Source organism: Bombina bombina, chromosome 2 (genome assembly GCF_027579735.1).
Source record: "Bombina bombina isolate aBomBom1 chromosome 2, aBomBom1.pri, whole genome shotgun sequence".
Classification (NCBI taxonomy): domain Eukaryota; kingdom Metazoa; phylum Chordata; class Amphibia; order Anura; family Bombinatoridae; genus Bombina; species Bombina bombina.
In genome coordinates this window covers 754,166,557-754,186,825 of record NC_069500.1, presented here as the reverse complement: position 1 = coordinate 754,186,825, position 20,269 = coordinate 754,166,557, and the positions used below count along the sequence as shown (strand labels likewise).

Below are 20,269 nucleotides of genomic sequence, written 5' to 3'. Positions count from 1 at the left end.
CCTCCTCTGGCTATACCCATGAGCCAGTGTCACTACTGTGTCATTATATAGTGTTAGGTGTTATTATACTGATGTAGATACCACTGGTTCTATAACCAGCCCTCCTCTGGCTATACCCATGAGCCAGTGTCACTACTGTGTCATTATATACTGTTAGGTGAAATTATACTGATGCAGATACCACTGATTCTATAACCAGCCCTCCTCAGCTTTACCCATGTGCCAGTGTCAATACTGTGTCATTATATAGTGCTGGGTGTTATTATACTGGTGCAGATACCACTGATCCTATAACCAGCCTTACTCTGGCTTTACCCATGTGCCAGTGTCACTACTGTGTCATTATATAGTGCTAGGTGTTATTATACTGATGCAGATACCACTGATTCTATAACCAGCCCTCCTCTGGCTATACTCATGTGCCAGTGTCACTACTGTGTCATTATATAGTGCTGGGTGTTATTATACTGATGCAGATACCACTGATCCTATAACCAGCCCTCCTCTGGCTATACCCGTGAGCCAGTGTCACTACTGTGTCTTTGTATAGTGCTTGGTGTTATTATACTGATGTAGATACCACTGATCCTATAACCAGCTCTCCTCTGGCTATACCCATGTGCCAGTGTCACTACTGTGTCATTATATAGTGCTGGGTGTTATTATACTGATGCAGATACCACTGATCCTATAACCAGCCCTCCTCTGGCTATACCCGTGAGCCAGTGTCACTACTGTGTCTTTGTATAGTGCTTGGTGTTATTATACTGATGTAGATACCACTGATCCTATAACCAGCTCTCCTCTGGCTATACCCATGTGCCAGTGTCACTACTGTGTCATTATATAGTGCTGGGTGTTATTATACTGATGCAGATACCAGTGATCCTATAACCAGCCCTCCTCTGGTTATACCCATGAGCCAGTGTCAATACTGTGTCATTATATAGTGTTGGGTGTTATTATACTGATGCAGATACCACTGATCCTATAACCAGCCCTCCTCAGCTTTACCCATGAGCCAGTGTCACTAGTGTGTCATTATATAGTTCTGGGTATTATTATACTGATGCAGATACCACTGATCCTATAACCAGCCCTCCTCTGGCTGTACGCATGTGCCTGTGTCACTACTGTGTCATTATATAGTGCTGGGTGTTATTATACTGATGCCGATACCACTGATCCTATAACCAGCCCTCCTCTGGCTGTACGCATCTGCCTGTGTCACTACTGTGTCATTATATAGTGCTTGGTGTTATTATTCTGATGTAGATACCACTGGTTCTATAACCAGCCCTCCTCAGCTTTACTCATGAGCCAGTGTCACTAGTGTGTCATTATATAGTGCTGGGTGTTATTATACTGATGCAGATACCACTGATCCTATAACCAGCCCTCCTCTGGCTGTACGCATGTGCTAGTGTCACTACTGTGTCATTATATAGTGTTAGGTGTAATTATACTGATGCAGATACCACTGATTCTATAACCAGCCCTCCTCAGCTTTACCCATGAGCCAGTGTCACTACTGTGTCATTATATAGTGTTAGGTGTTATTATACTGATGTAGATACCACTGGTTCTATAACCAGCCCTCCTCAGCTTTACTCATGAGCCAGTGTCACTAGTGTGTCATTATATAGTGCTGGGTGTTATTATACTGATGCAGATACCACTGATCCTATAACCAGCCCTCCTCTGGCTATACCCATGTGCCAGTGTCACTACTGTGTCATTTTATAGTTCTGGGTGTTATTATACTGATGCAGATACCACTGATCCTATAACCAGCCCTCCTCTGGATGTACGCATCTGCCTGTGTCACTACTGTGTCATTATATAGTGTTAGGTGTTATTATACTGATGCAGATACCCCTGATCCTTTAACCAGCCCTCCTCTGGTATACCCATGAGCCTGTGTCACTACTGTGTCATTATATAGTGTTAGGTGTTATTATACTGATGCAGATACCACTGATTCTATAACCAGCCCTCCTCAGCTTTGCCCATGAGCCAGTGTCACTAGTGTGTCATTATATAGTTCTGGATGTTATTATACTGATGCAGATACCACTGATCCTATAACCAGCCCTCCTCTGGCTGTACGCATGTGCCTGTGTCACTACTGTGTCATTATATAGTGCTGGGTGTTATTATACTGATGCAGATACCACTGATTCTATAACCAGCCCTCCTCTGGCTATACCTATGTGCCATTGTCACTACTGTGTCATTATTATATCGTGCTAGGAGTTATTATACTGATGCAGATACCCTGACCCTATAACCAGCCCTTGTCTGGCTATACGCATGTGCCAGTGTCACTACTGTGTCTTTGTATAGAGCTGGGTGTTATTATACAGATGCAGATACACATCCAGTATTTCACTCAGGCTTTATTCATTCCATAACTTATCACCCAATATCGCTAGCAGTCTCTTGACAAGCGACTAACTTTATTCACACTACATATTTTTTTTTTTTCCTATTATTTAATCAGAAAGAAAATATATACTAAGTTCATGGCGGACACTGCAAGGGCTAGTCACAGACACCAGTGTCCATGTAAGGACACCTTGCCTATCCCTGATACCGCCACAAACCCCAAACGCAAACTACCCCTACGCTACTTATCTACCTAACACCTAACCTCCCACCTCTAAGCTAACACCCCCTAAGTTACATAAAATAACAAACACTAAATTTACAAAGCATAAAAGAACCTAACATTATAGAGAAAAAAACAAAAAAACAACACTACCGAATATAAAAAAGGCAGTTATACATATACTAAAACTAAGGCCTCCTAAACTAAAACCCACCCCAAAATAAAAAACCCTAAACAGTAAACTTACACTAAAAGTTACTATAACAATAGCCCTTTTTGTAGAGCCCTAAATTGACTTACTATAAATCACTCAATAATTTTCCTCTTCTATGAGAGTCATATGGAACGGAGTAAGATATCACCTAGCTTTCTGACAATGGAACCTTAGGCTTTTTACTGCTGGGAATAAAGACAGAATATGACTATAGGTGTCTGTAGATTGCTTTTTAGAAACAATTAAACACAATAAAAGGATAACAGAATATTATTCCATTAAAAGAAAACCCAAGTGATAACCCCTGATACCTTATTTTCTTCCTTGGAGTAGGGCACCTGAAGTGTCTCCATTGCTACCAACAGGGACTGTGTACAGGTGACAATGTTCTGGTGTACAAGCCTAGCGTATAGCTTGCGGTCCTGCTCTGAGAATCCTAACCCATGGATTATTCTCATCTGCTTGATAAATGTGCTTTTTCCACTCTCTCCTGTCCCTAAAAGTAGAAAGAATCAAATGATAAAGGGGCAAAAAAGGTGATATTGTTTAAATATGGTAAATATTAACCTCCTAATTTAAAAAAAACCCCGGTACAGATAAGAAATTCTTAAAGGGTCATGGAATCCAAACTTTTTTCTCTCTTGATTCAGATAGAGCATTTTTTTTTTCTTTCACGATTCAAATAGATTATACAATTTATAACAACTTTCTAATTTACTCCTATTATCAAATTTGCTTCATTCTCTTGCTATTCTTTGTTGAAGAAACAGAAATGTACTACTGGGAGCTAGCTGGACACTGTGGATGAGCCAGTGGCAAGAGGGTTTTATATGCAGCTCCTGTGCCCACCCAGGCATACTTTTAAACAAAGGATACCAATAGAACAATGTAACGTAGATAATAAAAGTAACTTAGAGAGTTTTTTTTTTTTTAATTCTATGATCCATCTGAATCATAAGAGAAAAAAAAATCAGTTTCTTATCCCTTTAACCTTTTCAAACCCCTGGGCTGGAGCTGTTTTAGTATTTTGGCCCTCATTGCTAATGCTTATACTCCTCAATTGCATCTTATTTTGTACCCACACAAATTATACCTTTTCCAGTAAATCATTTTTGTGAGATAACTTTAGTTTGCAGAAATATTATATGGGAAAACACTAAACAGCATTATAAACCTAATAAAATAATCACACAACACAGAATATATAATTAAAATAAGTTAAATGAACAAAAACATTTGCTAAACAGCATTATAAACCTAATAAAACAATCACACAACACAGACTTCACTTGCATTTTTCTGCAAACAGTTCTTTCTATGCATTCCAATCTGGACTGATTTATAGACAGGAAGATATTGTTCCTTTGAAATCTGCTCGATAGCTTAGGTCTGGTTAAACTGATTAATTTCAGCTTGCTTGGCTTTGCTGCAACACAAGCGGACAGCTCCACCTACTGGCTATTTTAATAAATACACTGCTTCTCAATGCTTTTCAATAGCAGTCACATGACTGGAAAAAAGGTTGTTATTCTGAAACTGTGTAAATTGAACCGTTGTAAAACGAGGGCCACCTGTATATGCTTATATACATATTTATTTATATTTGCTGCGCGACTTACCCCCTTTGCTGAACTAGTTCTCATGACGTGTCTATGGAAGCACGCTCTTGTGAGTGCAATGCTTCCATACAATGCGACCGCGAGGTTGGGTTCGCATTATACTTCACTTGTAATACCAGCGCATATTTGCGTGCACTGGTATTACTACGCTGAGCACAAATATTGCTTTTGCGGAAGCAATATTTTGCACTCAACTTGTAATCTGGTCCAAAATGTATTATTTTGTCAATATGAGCCATTTTGCATTTTATGCAGAAGATTAGTAGGTGTAAAATATCTAACCATAGACATTATAGATACTTTAAAATTACACAATTTTAACAATGTGTGCATATTCCTACCACTGTTCCAAACTCACTCACAGTAGCATTGGTTTTAAAAAAAAAAAAAGAAGAAAAACTAGGGACTCCATTTCATATACAGCGCAGGCTTCGGCGCAAGCGTTGAAACCCAATTTCACCTCGCACATCAGTGTATTACATATGCTGTGCCGTTAGATGCTAGACTAGCGTAAGTAGGATAAACTTGCGATCCTCTGAAATGTGCGCAAATACACATTTTAGTTGTCGCAAGTAACTTACGCCAGTCTTGTGTCCATGGAAAGTGTCAATAAAGAGTAGTTTTATGCAAATTAGGTTAAAACACATAAAATCGAACCCGGAATTCAAATAATAATGCAACACGTAATTACGATATTCAAATTCATATATAAACCCATGCATAGCCGCCATTTTCTTCAGTGTGTTTGAATTATTCGTTGAGCTACAACACACTACACTGGAGTGGAGGATTAGACAGAGTAGAGAGACAGGCGCAAACAGTTAGTTCGCATTGTTGTTGAGTAAGCCTGTACACTTACACATATTCTTACATATTGCACACATTGCATACATACATATACAAATACACCACACATTTTTTTCTAACACCTCACACATATTTTATTTGAGTTTTACAGTGTGATAGGCTTAGTGTTTGTTTGTGATTGTGTGTGATTGAACTGGGATTGTGAGTGTGTGATTTAGTGTGAGGATGGCAGGGGGAGGTGGGGAGGAGGAGAGAGGAGTGGCAGGGAGAGGAGTATTGGAGAGGACAGGAGTAGCAGTGGGGTCCCCGTCAGGGAGTAAGTGGAGTGGGGAGAGCCAGAAGGGATGATGGAAGGGAAGATGCCAGAGAGCCCCAGAGAGCAGGCACATCCAGGAGAGGGACAGAGGGTGCACATGGGGACAGAAGAACGGAGGAGGGAGAGGATAGAGAGGAACCCACACCAGGGACATCACAGGGAGGAAACCAAGTGACCATGGAGGATGAGAGGCCGAGATGTCCCAACTTCTCATTTGCGGAAAATGTTGCCCTTGTCCAGGCCATCATGGACAATTACAGTGCCCTCTTCGGGCAGGAGAAGGGCAAAGGCATTGCCAAAAAGAGAAAAACTGCATGATTGGCGGTAGAGGATGCCGCCAACAGTGTGGTTCCGCAGAGGAGGACTGTTGAGGGCCTGAAAAAGCGCTGGAATGACTGCAAGAGGTGGGTCAAATAAAAGATGGGGCAGGAAGCTATGCACCAGAAGGGAACAGGCGGTGGTCCATCCCTGGATATAGAGGATAATACCTAGCAGGAGATGATATGCATGTCCCTGAGTATCACAGCAGTCCGTGGACTTTCAGGGGCTCGTGACTCAGGGGCTGCAACCACAGAACAGCATGCTGGTGAGTAACATCCCACACAAAAGTATTATATGTATTTGAGATATAGCATCCTTTAATATCACACATTCATGTACACGATGAGGAGCATGGTATTTGGTGTACTAACAAAAACATCTACAATTATACTTGACATTACTGCTACTTAACACAATGCAATTCATGATATGAGGTGGAATAGTGTAATTCTAACATGTCTCAGAGTAACACAGGCCACAAGTCACATGTAATTGTATGCCCACATTGACATATATCTGACTGTACTAATCCCTCTCATCTTTTGACTCCTCCACAGAACCTCCTGTCATGAGGATGCAAACATCCATGCCACCACCACCACCACCACCACCAGTCTTCAGTCAACTGCAAGAACAGTATGCTCCCAGGCATGAGCATGGTTGGATGACTTCAGTTGAGGACCCGGGAGTGGTGCCAACGCCATTGACATATGACCCCTGGCAAGATTCCTGGCCAGAAGAATATTCTTCCTTTGGCTTTGAGGGGGAGCAAAGACAGCCACAAAGGGTCCATGTATTTACCCCCCACAACACACTATCATGTCAGTCATGGATTTTACGCACAGAATATGTCACAAGAAGTGCCAATTGGAGAGGCTGAATGGTCACACACTGGTCATCAGTGGGACTATCAATCAACCATGAGAGCTCCCCCATCCTCATGAGGGTTGAGCACTTTACACACCAGCAGGACACTGCCTCCAGCCTATCATCTGTGGCCAGCACACCAGCAGAAACAGAAGAATCTTCTAAAACCAGGAAAACAAGGCAATCCACTACAGTCACCTCAGCTCCCTCATCCAAGAAGCCAACAAAAATAAATAAATATTATTATGGTTCACCATAAACCTTGTCCTCTGTTTTTTTACCATGTCATTGTCATACACATTCATGTAAGGTGTGTTTTATTACACTAATATTGTTAAAACATATAATATGACCTGTGTGGAAATGGCAATAACAACAGGTAATATTATCATGTTTATGACATATTCTTGTACTATAACTCGCATCCACAATAGTTGTTTATGAAGGGTACATATAGTAATATTCACTTCTAAGATGTAAATCAATGTATCTCACATCCAATATAAATTGACACATGGGTATATATAATACTGATGTTACTGATAGGTGTGCATTATCAGGTGTTTTAAGGCTGCAGGTGAGAAATTGTGTTTGTGATTTGTTTGACACAATTGCAAAGAGGCGGCCTTCAAGGTCTTAAAAATTATCATATGAGCCATCCTAGGTTTATCTTTCAACTAAGAATACCAAGAGAACAAAGCAAAATTAGTGTTAGAATTAAATTTGAAAGTTGTTTGAAATGACATGCCCTATTTGAAACAAGAAGGTTTTCTTTGGACTTGACTGTCCCATTATATATTGTAGCATCAATGCCAAGCTGTGTTAGCATTAGAATAAATTACACTCCCAATGGGTTCTAAAGAGATAAAGGTAATACAATTATGATTTCCCATTGTTCTCTCCAAGTATTGGTGATTGTTTTAAGAAGAAATATAAGTAAATAAGCAAGTATATGTACACAATGTGACAAAAGTAATGAGATATGATTATACCTACAAGCTCCATGCATTTGATTAGGTTGTGGCTTCAAAATACAAAATCAGCTATTTCAAATACACAAATAAAGCTTAAAAAAACAAATCTCATAGTATACTGTCCATATAACTATTTGAGATGCTGCTTAAATGTATGTGTTTGTTAAGTTTTCCAGGGAGTTACGTTGTTTTTTTAGTCAGTGCAAGGGTTGCTGCACCTGCAATGTGTGACGAGATGAGAATGGAGTAGATTTTCTGATTTCTGTGCACATAAGTCCTCACGAAGTATATTGGATACCAAATTGCACGGCTGTTCTATGTTAATCTATGGGAGAATAAAATACGGCCGATGGGTGAAATATAGGGGCGTAACTTATATGCTACGCCGTATATGTAATACCAAAATTGCGTAAAAACCGGCGGCGCAGGCTTTTGCGTGCAACACCACATATGTAATGGAGCCCTAGATTAGTACCAAAGGTCTTCTATTTATTTTTATTTCTATGTTTTTCTGTTAACTCAGAAACATGGATCTATGAGCAGTAACATCAAAAACACAAAATAATGAGTATAGTGGTTACTACCACGTAAGGGGATTTATGTCTTTATAGCTATCAAGTGATTGTTATTATTACTATGGCAATCACTTGATAGCAATAAGCACATAAAACCCCTTATTTGAATTGTGGGACCTCACTCTTTCAAATGTGGGCTCTTTTATGCTATATTTCTTTGGTAAGGGGTAAAAAAGGTCTCTATAAAAGCATTGCAACACCCAAAACCAACAGCAAGAGGTATTTGTCATTATTATGACATTTAGGTACCAGCTGGAAGGACACATGGCCACTTAATTTATGTTTGTCTATTTACTGGGAGATAACATCCTACTCCCTTTGTTCTATATCCCTAAGGTCGTGTCAGGTGATCAACATTGCCATGGATAAGGGATCCACTCTTTCTAAAAAGAGGTTTCATGCCTTTCTAGTGGTGATCATCTGAAAATGAGTTATTTCCTTTATTTAAAAGAGGGCAAGTTCTTTCATGTGAGGGGTCCCATACCTTTGTAAGAGGCAGGTGATCACCATTAAAGCAACAATGACCTGCAGCACCATGCATGGACTCTTTGCCGTGAGGGGGCTCTAATGGAGCCCCTTTATTCCCTTCTCCCATTTGTAAATAAAGAATAAAATATTAAGCTGCACGACCATTTTCTTCTGAAAGGTGTTTAACAGCTAGGTGATCATGAAGAATTCATTTTGTAGAGTTGGCCTGCAGAGTATATATTGGCCTATAGAGCATGTCTCTCTATATGTTTACAAGAAGCAGACACAATTTTTTATTTATTGGCAAAACACATAATGAATCCAAATCATTTTTACATTTATGCGATTCATTCAATCCATGTTTGAAAATCCAAACGTTCAAATATTTACCCAGAAAATAATTTAAATGGACATAAAGCTTAAATCAGTGCTCTTTCATGTGCAAGTTTGACATTTCTAAACAGAAAGTGCATGTTTGTGCAATACTGGTACAAAAGTTTATTGACTGACCCACAAAAACCCACAAAATCTTAAAAATGTGAAACTGATTAAATGGGGTTAGCTTTTAGCTTGTGTGCTAAATAACTTGTGGGGTTTTTTCAGAAGTGTGTTCCTGCGTGTTTATCTTAAAGGGACAGTAAAGTCATAATTAGACATTCATGATTTAGACAAAACATACAATTTTAAACAACTTTCCAATTTACTTCTATTATTTAATTTGCTTCCATCTCTTGTTTTCCTTTGCTGAAAGGTTTATCTAGGTAAGCTCAGGAGCAGCAGAGAACCTAAGTTCTAGCTGCTGATTGGTGGCTGCATATATATATATATATATATATATATATATATATTTTACATAAACTAGCAGCACAAAAGATATTAGTAATTTGCAAGTCCTCTTTTTCCTGCCTTTCATTACCGATTATAGGCAGAAAGAAGGTGCACGGAGATTGTATTAATTATATTATATTTTGTATAGATTAGAAGGACAAGATAGAGAGAAGTAAAAAGCTAGAAACAAAATTGAAGATTAAAGCCAATCTTTCCCAGCACTAGGACAATTCCTGCTAAATGTTTGATACACAACCATTAAGAAAAAGGATACACTATAATTTTCATTTTCAAAATAACAATATAGTACCATGGATACATCTGATAAAGATAAGTTTATTTGCCAAAAATGAATAAATATATATTCTGGCAATTAATTGGAAAAGGAGAATATTCTACCTATATAAAGCACATTGGCGTTGCACAGGTGGCTGTGAGAGAGATGCGACTGTGAGGAGAATCCTATCAGCACGGATGATCTTACTATCCAAATAAAGTTGGCACTTGGCACGTACAAAACGAAATCGCTACAGATGACTGAAATTAAGTTGCAACGGAAAATGCAGCAGTCGAATGGCTTTCCGTAAAAGCAACAAGTACATCCCATTCAGCAGTAACTACAGATTCACATTGTGAAAGGGAGGATAAATACCATACCTACTGAGTGAGTAACTCCGAGTAACCGTTTCATGGCGGAGGGCCGCACGGTGAAAATAGGGAGCGATTGTTGTTTTGAAAAAGACCTCCTCTCTAGAACCAACTAAAGTTGTTACAAAGGAGATTGGGAAATTGTTGCGTTTAGCCGCTTAACTGCCTAATAAGGGATCTCAATATTGAGAGCTGATACATAGTAGCAAAATAAGGCTTTGGGGAGAAAAAGGCCACAATTGTTTGCACAAACAAATCAGCTACATTTGAATGCCTAGCATTACAGAGCCAGCTCTGGGGATCCCCAGTTCCTAACAGGACTTTTGTTGGAACTTTATTTCTGGAATCCTTAAGTATTTACTTAGATATTGATTCTAAATTATAGTTCACCAAATCCTATATGTGCTTTATATAGGTAGAATATTCTCCTTTTCCAATTAATTGCCAGAATATATATTTATTCATTTTTGGCAAATAAACTTATCTTTATCAGATGTATCCATGGTACTATATTGTTATTTTGAAAATGAAAATTATAGCGTATCCTTTTTCTTAATGGTTGTGTATCAAACATTTAGCAGGAATTGTCCTAGTGCTGGGAAAGATTGGCTTTAATCTTTATTTTTGTTTCTAGCTTTTTACCGCTCTCTATCTTGTCCTTCTAATCTATGCAAAATAGAATATATATATATGTACCTATTGTCATTGGTTCACTCATGTGTTCAGTTAGAAAACAGTAGTGCATTGCTGCTCCTTCAACAAATGATACCAAGAGAATGAAGCTAATTTGATAATAGAAGTAAACTGGAAAGTTGCTTAAAATTTTATGTTCTACCTAAATCATGAAATGAAAATGTTGGGTTTTATGTCCCTTTAATCAACCAGAGCCCCTCATAAATAGCTGTAAGCATCACTGAAGAGAATGTTATTGCCTAAGGTCAGTTTACAGCCCAACTTAACACAGAGAGTGATTTTATGATGCAGAGACATCAGCAGAAACATGGCAAAAACCAGGGCCCTACACCCAGAGAGAGCTGAAGTCAATCAGAAGTGACATTAGTATATCTGGAAACATGCTTTTATCACATATATGACACTGGATGATAGAAATAAGACAACCATGTCCTATTTAGTATCAAAATGTTCCCTGCGGCCTAGAAACTGTATTGGGCTAGCTGGCAGGGGACTAAGTGTATCTGGGAAATGTTATGTTACTGGAATAAATTTGCTCTACTTTAGAATGTAAGGTCGTAAATTACTTTACTGCCCCTTTACTCTAATTTATCAAACCTTTGAGTTTCTTGAATCCTAAATACAGTTAGCCCTCAATTTGTGCTGGTTCAATTTCAAGGGATCACGTGACCACTATTGAGGCTTCTTAGCTGAAAACAAAAGATTTGCAGAATAGTTTCCTGCATTTATAGTACAGCACGGTAATGCTGTGTACAGCACATAAGAGTAGTTTGCCATTCATTTGCTTTCTTAAAGGGCCAGTACAGTGAACTGTAAAAAAATTCTATAATAAGTAGCAGTAACATATTAAAAATATTTTTCCATGCTAGCCTTTTTTACATTAAAGCTAACTTGAAGTGAATGTCTGTGTGCATTTAAAAAACGAATGCACTGTTAACTGCCTTAAACGGATACTGAACCCACATTTTTTTGTTTCATGTTATTATTATCCATTATTATCAGGTATTTGTAGAGCGCTAACAGGTTCCGCAGCACTAAGAAAAGCAATGATGCTCAGATAGAGCAGGCAATTTTAAGCAACTTTCTAATTTACTCCTATTATAATTTTTTCTTTGTTATCTTGGTATCTTTATTTCAAAAAGCAAGAATCTAAGCTTATGAGCAGGCCCATTTTTGGTTCAGAACCCTGGGTAGTGCTTGCTGATTGGTGGCTACATTTAGTCACCAATCAGCAAGCGCTACCCAGTTGAAAACATTTGGGTTCAGTATTCCTTTAACAATGAATAGCGACAGGACTCACAAGCATAAAAACTGTTTTTTCATTGCAGTTTTTACATATACAGCATTAATTTTTTTAAGACTTTAAATATAATATAATAATACATAATAGCACATATTATATATATTAAGTTATCATATAATATAATATTACATTACTAATGTCAATGTTGAGAGGAGCCTGGAACCTAACTCATTTACCTCCAACTGACTTACATTATAACTGGGTTCATTTTACAGCTATTTTGTTTACAACTGTTCCTTCAGGAACAGAACCCAGGGTAAACTGAAGGCTACCTGTACATAATTTTGAGCTGTGTGGTGTAAATCCATTATGTTTCATATCATGGGCAAAAAATAGACATTCTTTCATTTGAAGCCCTCTAGCAATGTCAGCATAAAGCAGGTCCCAGCACTGAACGCTGAGGCAAATCAATAGCAACCATTATTTAAATGCATTGAATCAATACAAACATTCTACACACAATCCTCTACAGGAAAATAATAGTTAATTTAGCCAAGAGTCCTTACATAAACTACAATGCAAGTGGAAAAGATCACATCTCTTAATGTGAAAGTTGAGCAGTTTAAGAATAGATGAGTTGTAGATAAAAAAATGTATTTAAGTTTGTCGTGAAAATTCCAGGAATGCTAAACATGTACCTAGGAACTAATAATTAGCTTGAATAATGCAACACATACATATAGAACAATGAGATATAAAGGATAAGTAGGGCAACAAAATGAAACTCCAAAGGTACACAGCAAGCCTGACTTTACTTCTCACAATAGAACTGATTAAAGGGATACTGAACCAACATTTTTTCTTTCAGGATTCAGATAAAGCATGCAATTTTAAGCAAGTTTCTAATTTACTCCAATTATAAATTTCTCTTTGTTCTCTTGGTATCTTTATTTGAAAAAGCAGGAATGTAAGCATAGGAGCAGGCCCATTTTTTGTTCAGCACCCTGGAAAGTACTTGCTGATTGGTGGGTACATTTAGCCACCAATTAGCAAGCGCTACCCAGGTGCTAAACCACAGATGGTCCGGCTCGTAAGTTTACATTCCTGCTTTTTAAATAAAGATACCAAGAGAATGCAGAAAAAATGATATTAGAGATAAATTAGAAAGTTGCTTAAAATTGCATGCTCTATCTGAATCATGAAAGAAAAAATTTGGATTCCGTATCTCTTTAAGGCTCAAATAAGTCTGTGATTGTATGTAAATTACTTGTTTATCCCTGCCCAGTACGTTTCTTTTGACAATCTCATATCCTGTCTGTATGACTAACCAAAGCAGAACATCCCACAAGCACACTGCACCTCTAGAAAACACCTGAATTATCATTTTCCAGCCAAAGCTACTGGGGCTAGTAATTGGACTATACCACATGGAAGTTTTATTCCAAGGTAGCAAGTTGCAGCCCAGAGAGTCAAGGGCTTTTGTGTTCTGTCTCATAATGCCACAGGATCCTCTATGGCTGGGACAAAGAATGAAATGGTTCACTACTAGAATCTTACTCAGTCCACAATATATCAGCTGCCTTTAAGGGACACTAAACCCAATTTTTGTTTTTCATGATTCAGATAGATAAAGCATGCAATTTTAATCAACTTTCTAATTTAAACCTATTTTTATCTTTGTTCTCTTGCTATCTTTATATAAAATGCAGAATCTAAAGCTTAGGAGCCAGTCCATTTTAAGTTCAGCACCATGGATAGCGCTTGCTTATTGGTGGCTATATTTAGCAAACCAATAAGCAAGCATAACCCAGGTACTGAACCAAAAATGGGCCGGCTCCTAAGCTTTAGATTCCTGCATCTTAAATAAAGATAGCAAGAGAACAAAGAAAAATTGATAATAGGAGTAAATTAGAAAGTTGCTTAAAATTGCATGCTCTATCTGAATCATTAAAGGAAAAAATGGTTTAGTTTCCCTTTAAAGGAATCTGAAATCCAAAAAATGTCTTTTGTGATTCAGACAGAGCAAACATTTTTTTAAAAAGATTCAAATTTACTTCTATTATCAAAATTGCTTCATTCCCATGGTATTCTTTGTTGAAGAGATATCTAGATAGGTATCTGCAGCACTACATGGCAGGAAATAGTGCTGCCATCTAGTACTCTTGCAAAGGGATAACATACTTGTAAAACTGCTGCTATACAGTGCTCCAGAAATGTGAACGTTCCTTTCTGCTTTTCAAAAAAATATACCAAGGGAATAAAGAAAATGTGACAATTTAAATCACTAGTCATTAAAGTGATGGTAAATCCTAGCGTTTGATAAATGCTTAGATTTACCATCACTAAAAATCAAGGGGAGTTTCATTGATCAAAAGTGTACAAAAGGGTGCTAGACGTTGCACAGCGCTAAATTCAGCGGTTCCGGGCGCCCACAGAACAATGATCTCCTTTAATGAGGTGACGTTTGCACCTGTGAACCAATAGCCCTGCATGTCAACTGTAATGCTCGTGGGATATTTCCCTATCAGACCAAACTTGGCCAGTAGTCTTCTTATCCCGGCATCAAGTGGAAGGATAAGGAAATATCCCAGAACAAGAGAACAGGTAAGTAAATGAGGTAAGCAGTACTCACAGTAGAGAGGGCGGTCCTTCACGGTACTACAGAGGATAACTAGAAAGTAGTCAGGCATGCAGAGTTAGTCAACGAAAGGCAATCCAGAATACCAGCAGTACAGGGTTAAACAGTAGAGAGGTCTGGGACAGGCAGAGTTCAGCAACAATAAGGCAGTCAGCAGTTCAGGGGTTAATCAGTAGAGAGGTCTTGAGACAGGCAGAGTTCAGTAACAATAAGGCAATCAGCATTTCAGGGGTTAATCAATAGAATAGTCTTGAGACAGGCAGAGTTCAACCACAATAAGGCAATCAGCAGTTCAGGGGTTAATAGAATAGTCTTGAGACAGGCAGAGTTCAACCACAATAAGGCAATCAGCAGTTCAGGGGTTAATCAGTAGAGCAGTCTTGAGACAGGCAGAGTTCAGCAACAATAAGGCAATCAGCAGTACAGAGGTTAATCAGCAAAATAAGCACCCAGGAGCACAAACAGTAACACCTATACTTGGGCAATGTAAGTAAGGGAGAAAGTACTTACATAGACCCAGGTTCACGCCAAGGGAGACGTCCAGGAGTGGTGGTGATGTCAGATCCAATGCGCCAGAGCACCGCAGAGTCCATGGCAACAGCCAGGGAACAGGAAGGAGCCACCTGTATCCATGGCAATGGCCATGGGAAGTGGAAGGAGCCGCCTGCGTCCGTGGCAACGGCCACAACGGAGCGAGAGGCCTGACATCAACTGACAGGTTTCTGTATGCATGAACTGCTATTGGTTCAGAGGTGCAAGCGGCACCTCATTGGTAGAAGATCGTTGTGCCGTGTGTGGCCGTAGCCCCTGAATTTAGCGCTGTGCAACGGCACAAAAAACATAATTTATGTAAGAACTTACCTGATAAATTCATTTCTTTCATATTAGCAAGAGTCCATGAGCTAGTGACGTATGGGAAATACATTCCTACCAGGAGGGGCAAAGTTTCCCAAACCTCAAAATGCCTATAAATACACCCCTCACCACACCCACAATTAAGTTTAACGAATAGCCAAGAAGTGGGTGATAAGAAAGGAGCGAAAGCATCAAAAATAAGGAATTGGAATAATTGTGCTTTATACAAAAAAATCATAACCACCACAAAAAGGGTGGGCCTCATGGACTCTTGCTAATATGAAAGAAATGAATTTATCAGGTAAGTTCTTACATAAATTATGTTTTCTTTAATGTAATTAGCAAGAGTCCATGAGCTAGTGACATATGGGATAGCAGATACCCAAGATGTGGAACTTCCACGCAAGAGTCACTAGAGAGGGAGGGATAAATAAAGACAGCCAATTCCACTGAAAAAATAATCCACAACCCAAATCAAAAAGTTTTAATCTAATAAAGAAAAAAACTGAAATCATAAGCAGAAGAATCAAACTGAAACAGCTGCCTGAAGTACTTTTCTACCAAAAACTGCTTCAGAAGAAGAAAACACATCAAAATGGTAGAATTTAGTAAAAATAAGCAAAGAAGACCAAATTGCTGCTTTGCAAATCTGACCAACAGAAGCTTCATTCCTAAAAGCCCAGGAAGTAGAAACTGACCTAGTAGAATGAGCTGTAATCCTTTGAGGCGGGGTTTTACCCGATTCCACATAAGCATGATGAATCAAAGATTTAAACCAGGACACCAAAGAAAAGGCAGAAGCCTTCTGACCTTTCCTAGAACCAGAAAAGATAACAAATAGACTAGAAGTCGTTCTGAAATCTTTAGAAGTTTCAACATAATATTTCAAAACTCTAACTATATCCAAAGAATGCAAAGACCTCTCTAGAGAATTCTTAGGATTTGGACACAAAGAAGGGACAACAATTTCTCTACTAATGTCGTTAGAATTCACAACCTTAGGAAGAAATTTAAATGAAGTCCGTAACACTGCCTTATCCTGATGAAAAATCAGAAAAGGAGATTCACAAGAAAGAGCAGATAACTCATAAACTCTTCTAGGAGAAGAGATAGCCAAAAGGAACAATACTTTCCAAGAAAGTAATTTAATGTCCAGAGAATGCAAAGGTTCAAACGAAGGAGCCTGTAAAGCCCTCAGCACCAAATTGAGACTCCATGGAGGAGAGATTGACTTAATGACAGGCTTGATACGAACCAAATCCTGTACAAAACAATGAATATCAGGATGATTAACAATCTTTCTGTGAAAAAGAACAGAAAGAGCAGAGATTTGTCCTTCAAGGAACTTGCAGACAAACCCTTATCCAAACTATCTTGAAGAAATAGTAAAATTCTAGCAATTCTAAAAGAATGCCAAGAGAATTTATGTGAAGAACACCAAGAAATGAAAATCTTCCAGACTCGGTAATAGATCTTCCTAGACACAAATTTACGAGCCTGTAACATAGTATTAATTACTGAGTCAGAAAAACCTCTATGACTAAGAATTAAGCGTTCAATTTCCATACCTTCAAATTTAATGATTTGAGATCCTGATGGAAAAATGGGCCTTGAGACAGAAGGTCTGGCCTTAACAGAAGTGTCCAAGGTTGGCAATTGGCCATCCGAACGAGATCCGCATACCAAAACCTGTGAGGCCATGCTGGAGCCACCAGCAGTACAAATGACCGCTCCATTAGGATTTCGAAAATCACTTTTGGAAGAAGAACTAGAGGCGGAAAAATATAAGCAGAATGATAATTCCAAGGAAGCGACAACGCGTCCACTGCTTCCGCCTGAGAATCCCTGGATCTGGACAGATACCTGGGAAGTTTTTTGTTTAGATGAGAGGCCATCAGATCTATTTCTGGAAGTCCCCAGATTTGAACAATCTGAAGAAATACCTCTGGATGAAGAGACCATTCGCCCGGATGTAACATCTGGCGACTGAGATAATCCGCTTCCCAATTGTCTATACCTGGGATATGAACCACAGAAATTAGACAGGAGCTGAATTCCGCCCATACAAGTATCCGAGATACTTCTTCATAGCCTGAGGACTGTGAGTCCCCCCTTGATGATTGACATACGCCACGGTTGTGACATTGTCTGTCTGAAAATAAATAAACGATTCTCTCTTCAGAAGAGGCCAGAACTGAAGAGCTCTGAAAATCGCACGGAGTTCCAAAATGTTGAGTGGTAATCTCGCCTCCTGAGATTTCCAAACCCCTTGTGCTGACAGAGATCCTCAGACAGCCTCCCAACCTGAAAGACTCGCATCTATAAAGATCATGGTCTAGGTTGAAAGAACCGAAGAGACCCGTAGAACTAAATGATGATGAACTTAACCACCGATCAAAGATAGTTAAACATTAGAATTCAAAGATATAAAAAGTGATATCCTAGAATCCCTGCACCATTATTCAGCATAAAAAAACTGAAAAGGTTTCCTATGAAAATGAGCAAAGATAATCGAATCCAATGCTGCAGCCATGAGACCTAAAACTTCCATGCATATATAGCAACTGAAGGAAATAATAGAGACTGAAGATTCCGACAAACGGAACCCAATAAATTGTCACTTGTCTGTTAGAGACAAAGACATTGACACAATCTATCTGGAAACCTAAAAAAAAGGTGACCCTTGTGTGAGAGGAATCAAGGAGCTTTTGACAAAAAGATCCTCTAACCATGACTTGAAGAAACAACAAAGTTAAATCATATGAGATTCCACAGAACGAAAAGACTGAGCCAGTACGACAAGACCGTCCAAATAAGGAGCACTGAGAACCTTGAAAAGATTCTTAGAGCTGTCGCTAGACTAGAAGTAAAAGCAACAAATTGGTAATGCTCGTCAAAAAAGAGAATTTCAGAAAATAATCTGAAATGAAAACAGAAGATATGCATCTATTGTATCTATTGTAAACAAATAATGCATCATTGACCAAAAAAGGCAAAATAGACCATATAAACACCATTCTAAAAGATGGTATACTTATATGACAATTCAAAAAGATTTTCTATCTTTAGAACAATGTTTAGTTTTGAATAAAACCCAAAACCCATTTCCTAAAAATGGAACTGGAATAAATACCCCAGAAAACTCTAGGTCTGAACAGCGCTTGAACCCCAATGGGTGACCAGCCGTGCTTAACCAATACCCAAAATATATAGGTCTGAAACACACTTAAGGAAAGTGTTAGCCTTACTGGAATAGCTGGAATATAATAGAATCTAGCACAAACTTACTTCACCACCTCCATGGGAGGCAAAGTTTGTAAAACTGAATTGTGGGTGTGGTGAGGGGTGTATTTATAGGCATTTTGAGGTTTGGGAAACTTTGCCCCTCCTGGTAGGAATGTATATCCCATACGTCACTAGCTCATGGACTCTTGCTAATTACATGAAAGAAAGGGTGAGTTCAGCACTCTTTTGTACAGGTTTGATCAGTGAAACTCCCCTTGATTTTTAGTGACAGTAAATCCTAACGTTTGTTAAACCCTTGGATTTACCATCACTTTAAGACTATTTAAATCATGGTTTTCTACATAAGGTTTTCTTTTTTTAAATTAAAAAAATTTCTAATTTTCCAGTTATATCAGAAAATTACTTATTTAGTTTTATACCTTTAGAAATACATAGATAATTATGAAATTGGAAGGTGAACTATCTCCAGTTTAATAGGTTAATAATTCATATTTTATCAACTTTTCAGATGTACTTTATTGGAAAAAAAATAATTATTACCTTAATAATAACAATAACATTTTAGGTTTCACTTTCATTTTTACTGCTTGCCCCTCCCTACTCACACGTAGACCCTTGTGCAGATCTATTCCCCTCCAATCAATCTTCCTTTCTGTTCTTTGAGCTTCTTGAAATTTAGTAAAGGTGTTGATTCTGTGTTCATAGAATCACAGGGGAACAATGGGATTAAAGGGACAGTAAAGTCCAAATTAAACTTTATGGTTTTATATAGGACATGCAATTTTAAACAACTTTCAATGTACTTCTATTATCTAATTTGCTTTGTTCTTTTGGTATCCTTTGTTGAAAAGCATGCCTAGGTAGGATCAGAAGCAGTAATGCACTACTGGGAGCTAGCTACTGGTTGGTGGCTGCACATATAAGCCTTTTGTCATTGGCATTGCTGCTCCGTCTAACAAAGGATACCAAGATAATGAAGCAAATTTGATAATAGAAGTAAATATGAAAGCTGTTTAAAATGCTTTATCTGAATCATGAAAGAAAAATTTGTGGTTTTACGTCCCTTTAAAGTAATTGTAAAGTTTTCAATTTACAATCAGGTCTATTTCTCAACTTTGTATGTTTATCTTGTAACATTTTTGCTGTGAAGCAGAGACATGCTATTTCTGCAGACACAAATTTAGTTTTGAGAACTACAAAGCCAAGAATATGAGATAATGTCTTCTAGATAGAAAAACATGCCTATTTAATAGAATTTTACAGAAACCACTGGGAGAGTATGACATTGTGACTGGATTAATAGAATTTCCCCCCAAACAAAAACATTACAGCCATAAATATGCAGC

General features: G+C 38.2%; 1 protein-coding gene across 2 annotated transcripts in view; it reads right to left on the bottom strand.

The window, feature by feature from the left end:
• Nucleotides 1-20,269, bottom strand: part of LOC128649529 (guanine nucleotide-binding protein subunit alpha-15) — a 146,092-nt gene that overhangs the window by 71,594 nt on the left and 54,229 nt on the right. For both annotated transcript variants that reach the window (XM_053702864.1, XM_053702863.1), the window contains exon 2: nucleotides 3,137-3,321. In XM_053702864.1, coding sequence (XP_053558839.1) covers nucleotides 3,137-3,283 — 147 coding nt within the window. In that variant the 5' untranslated portion in view covers nucleotides 3,284-3,321. The remainder of the gene's footprint in view (nucleotides 1-3,136; nucleotides 3,322-20,269) is intronic.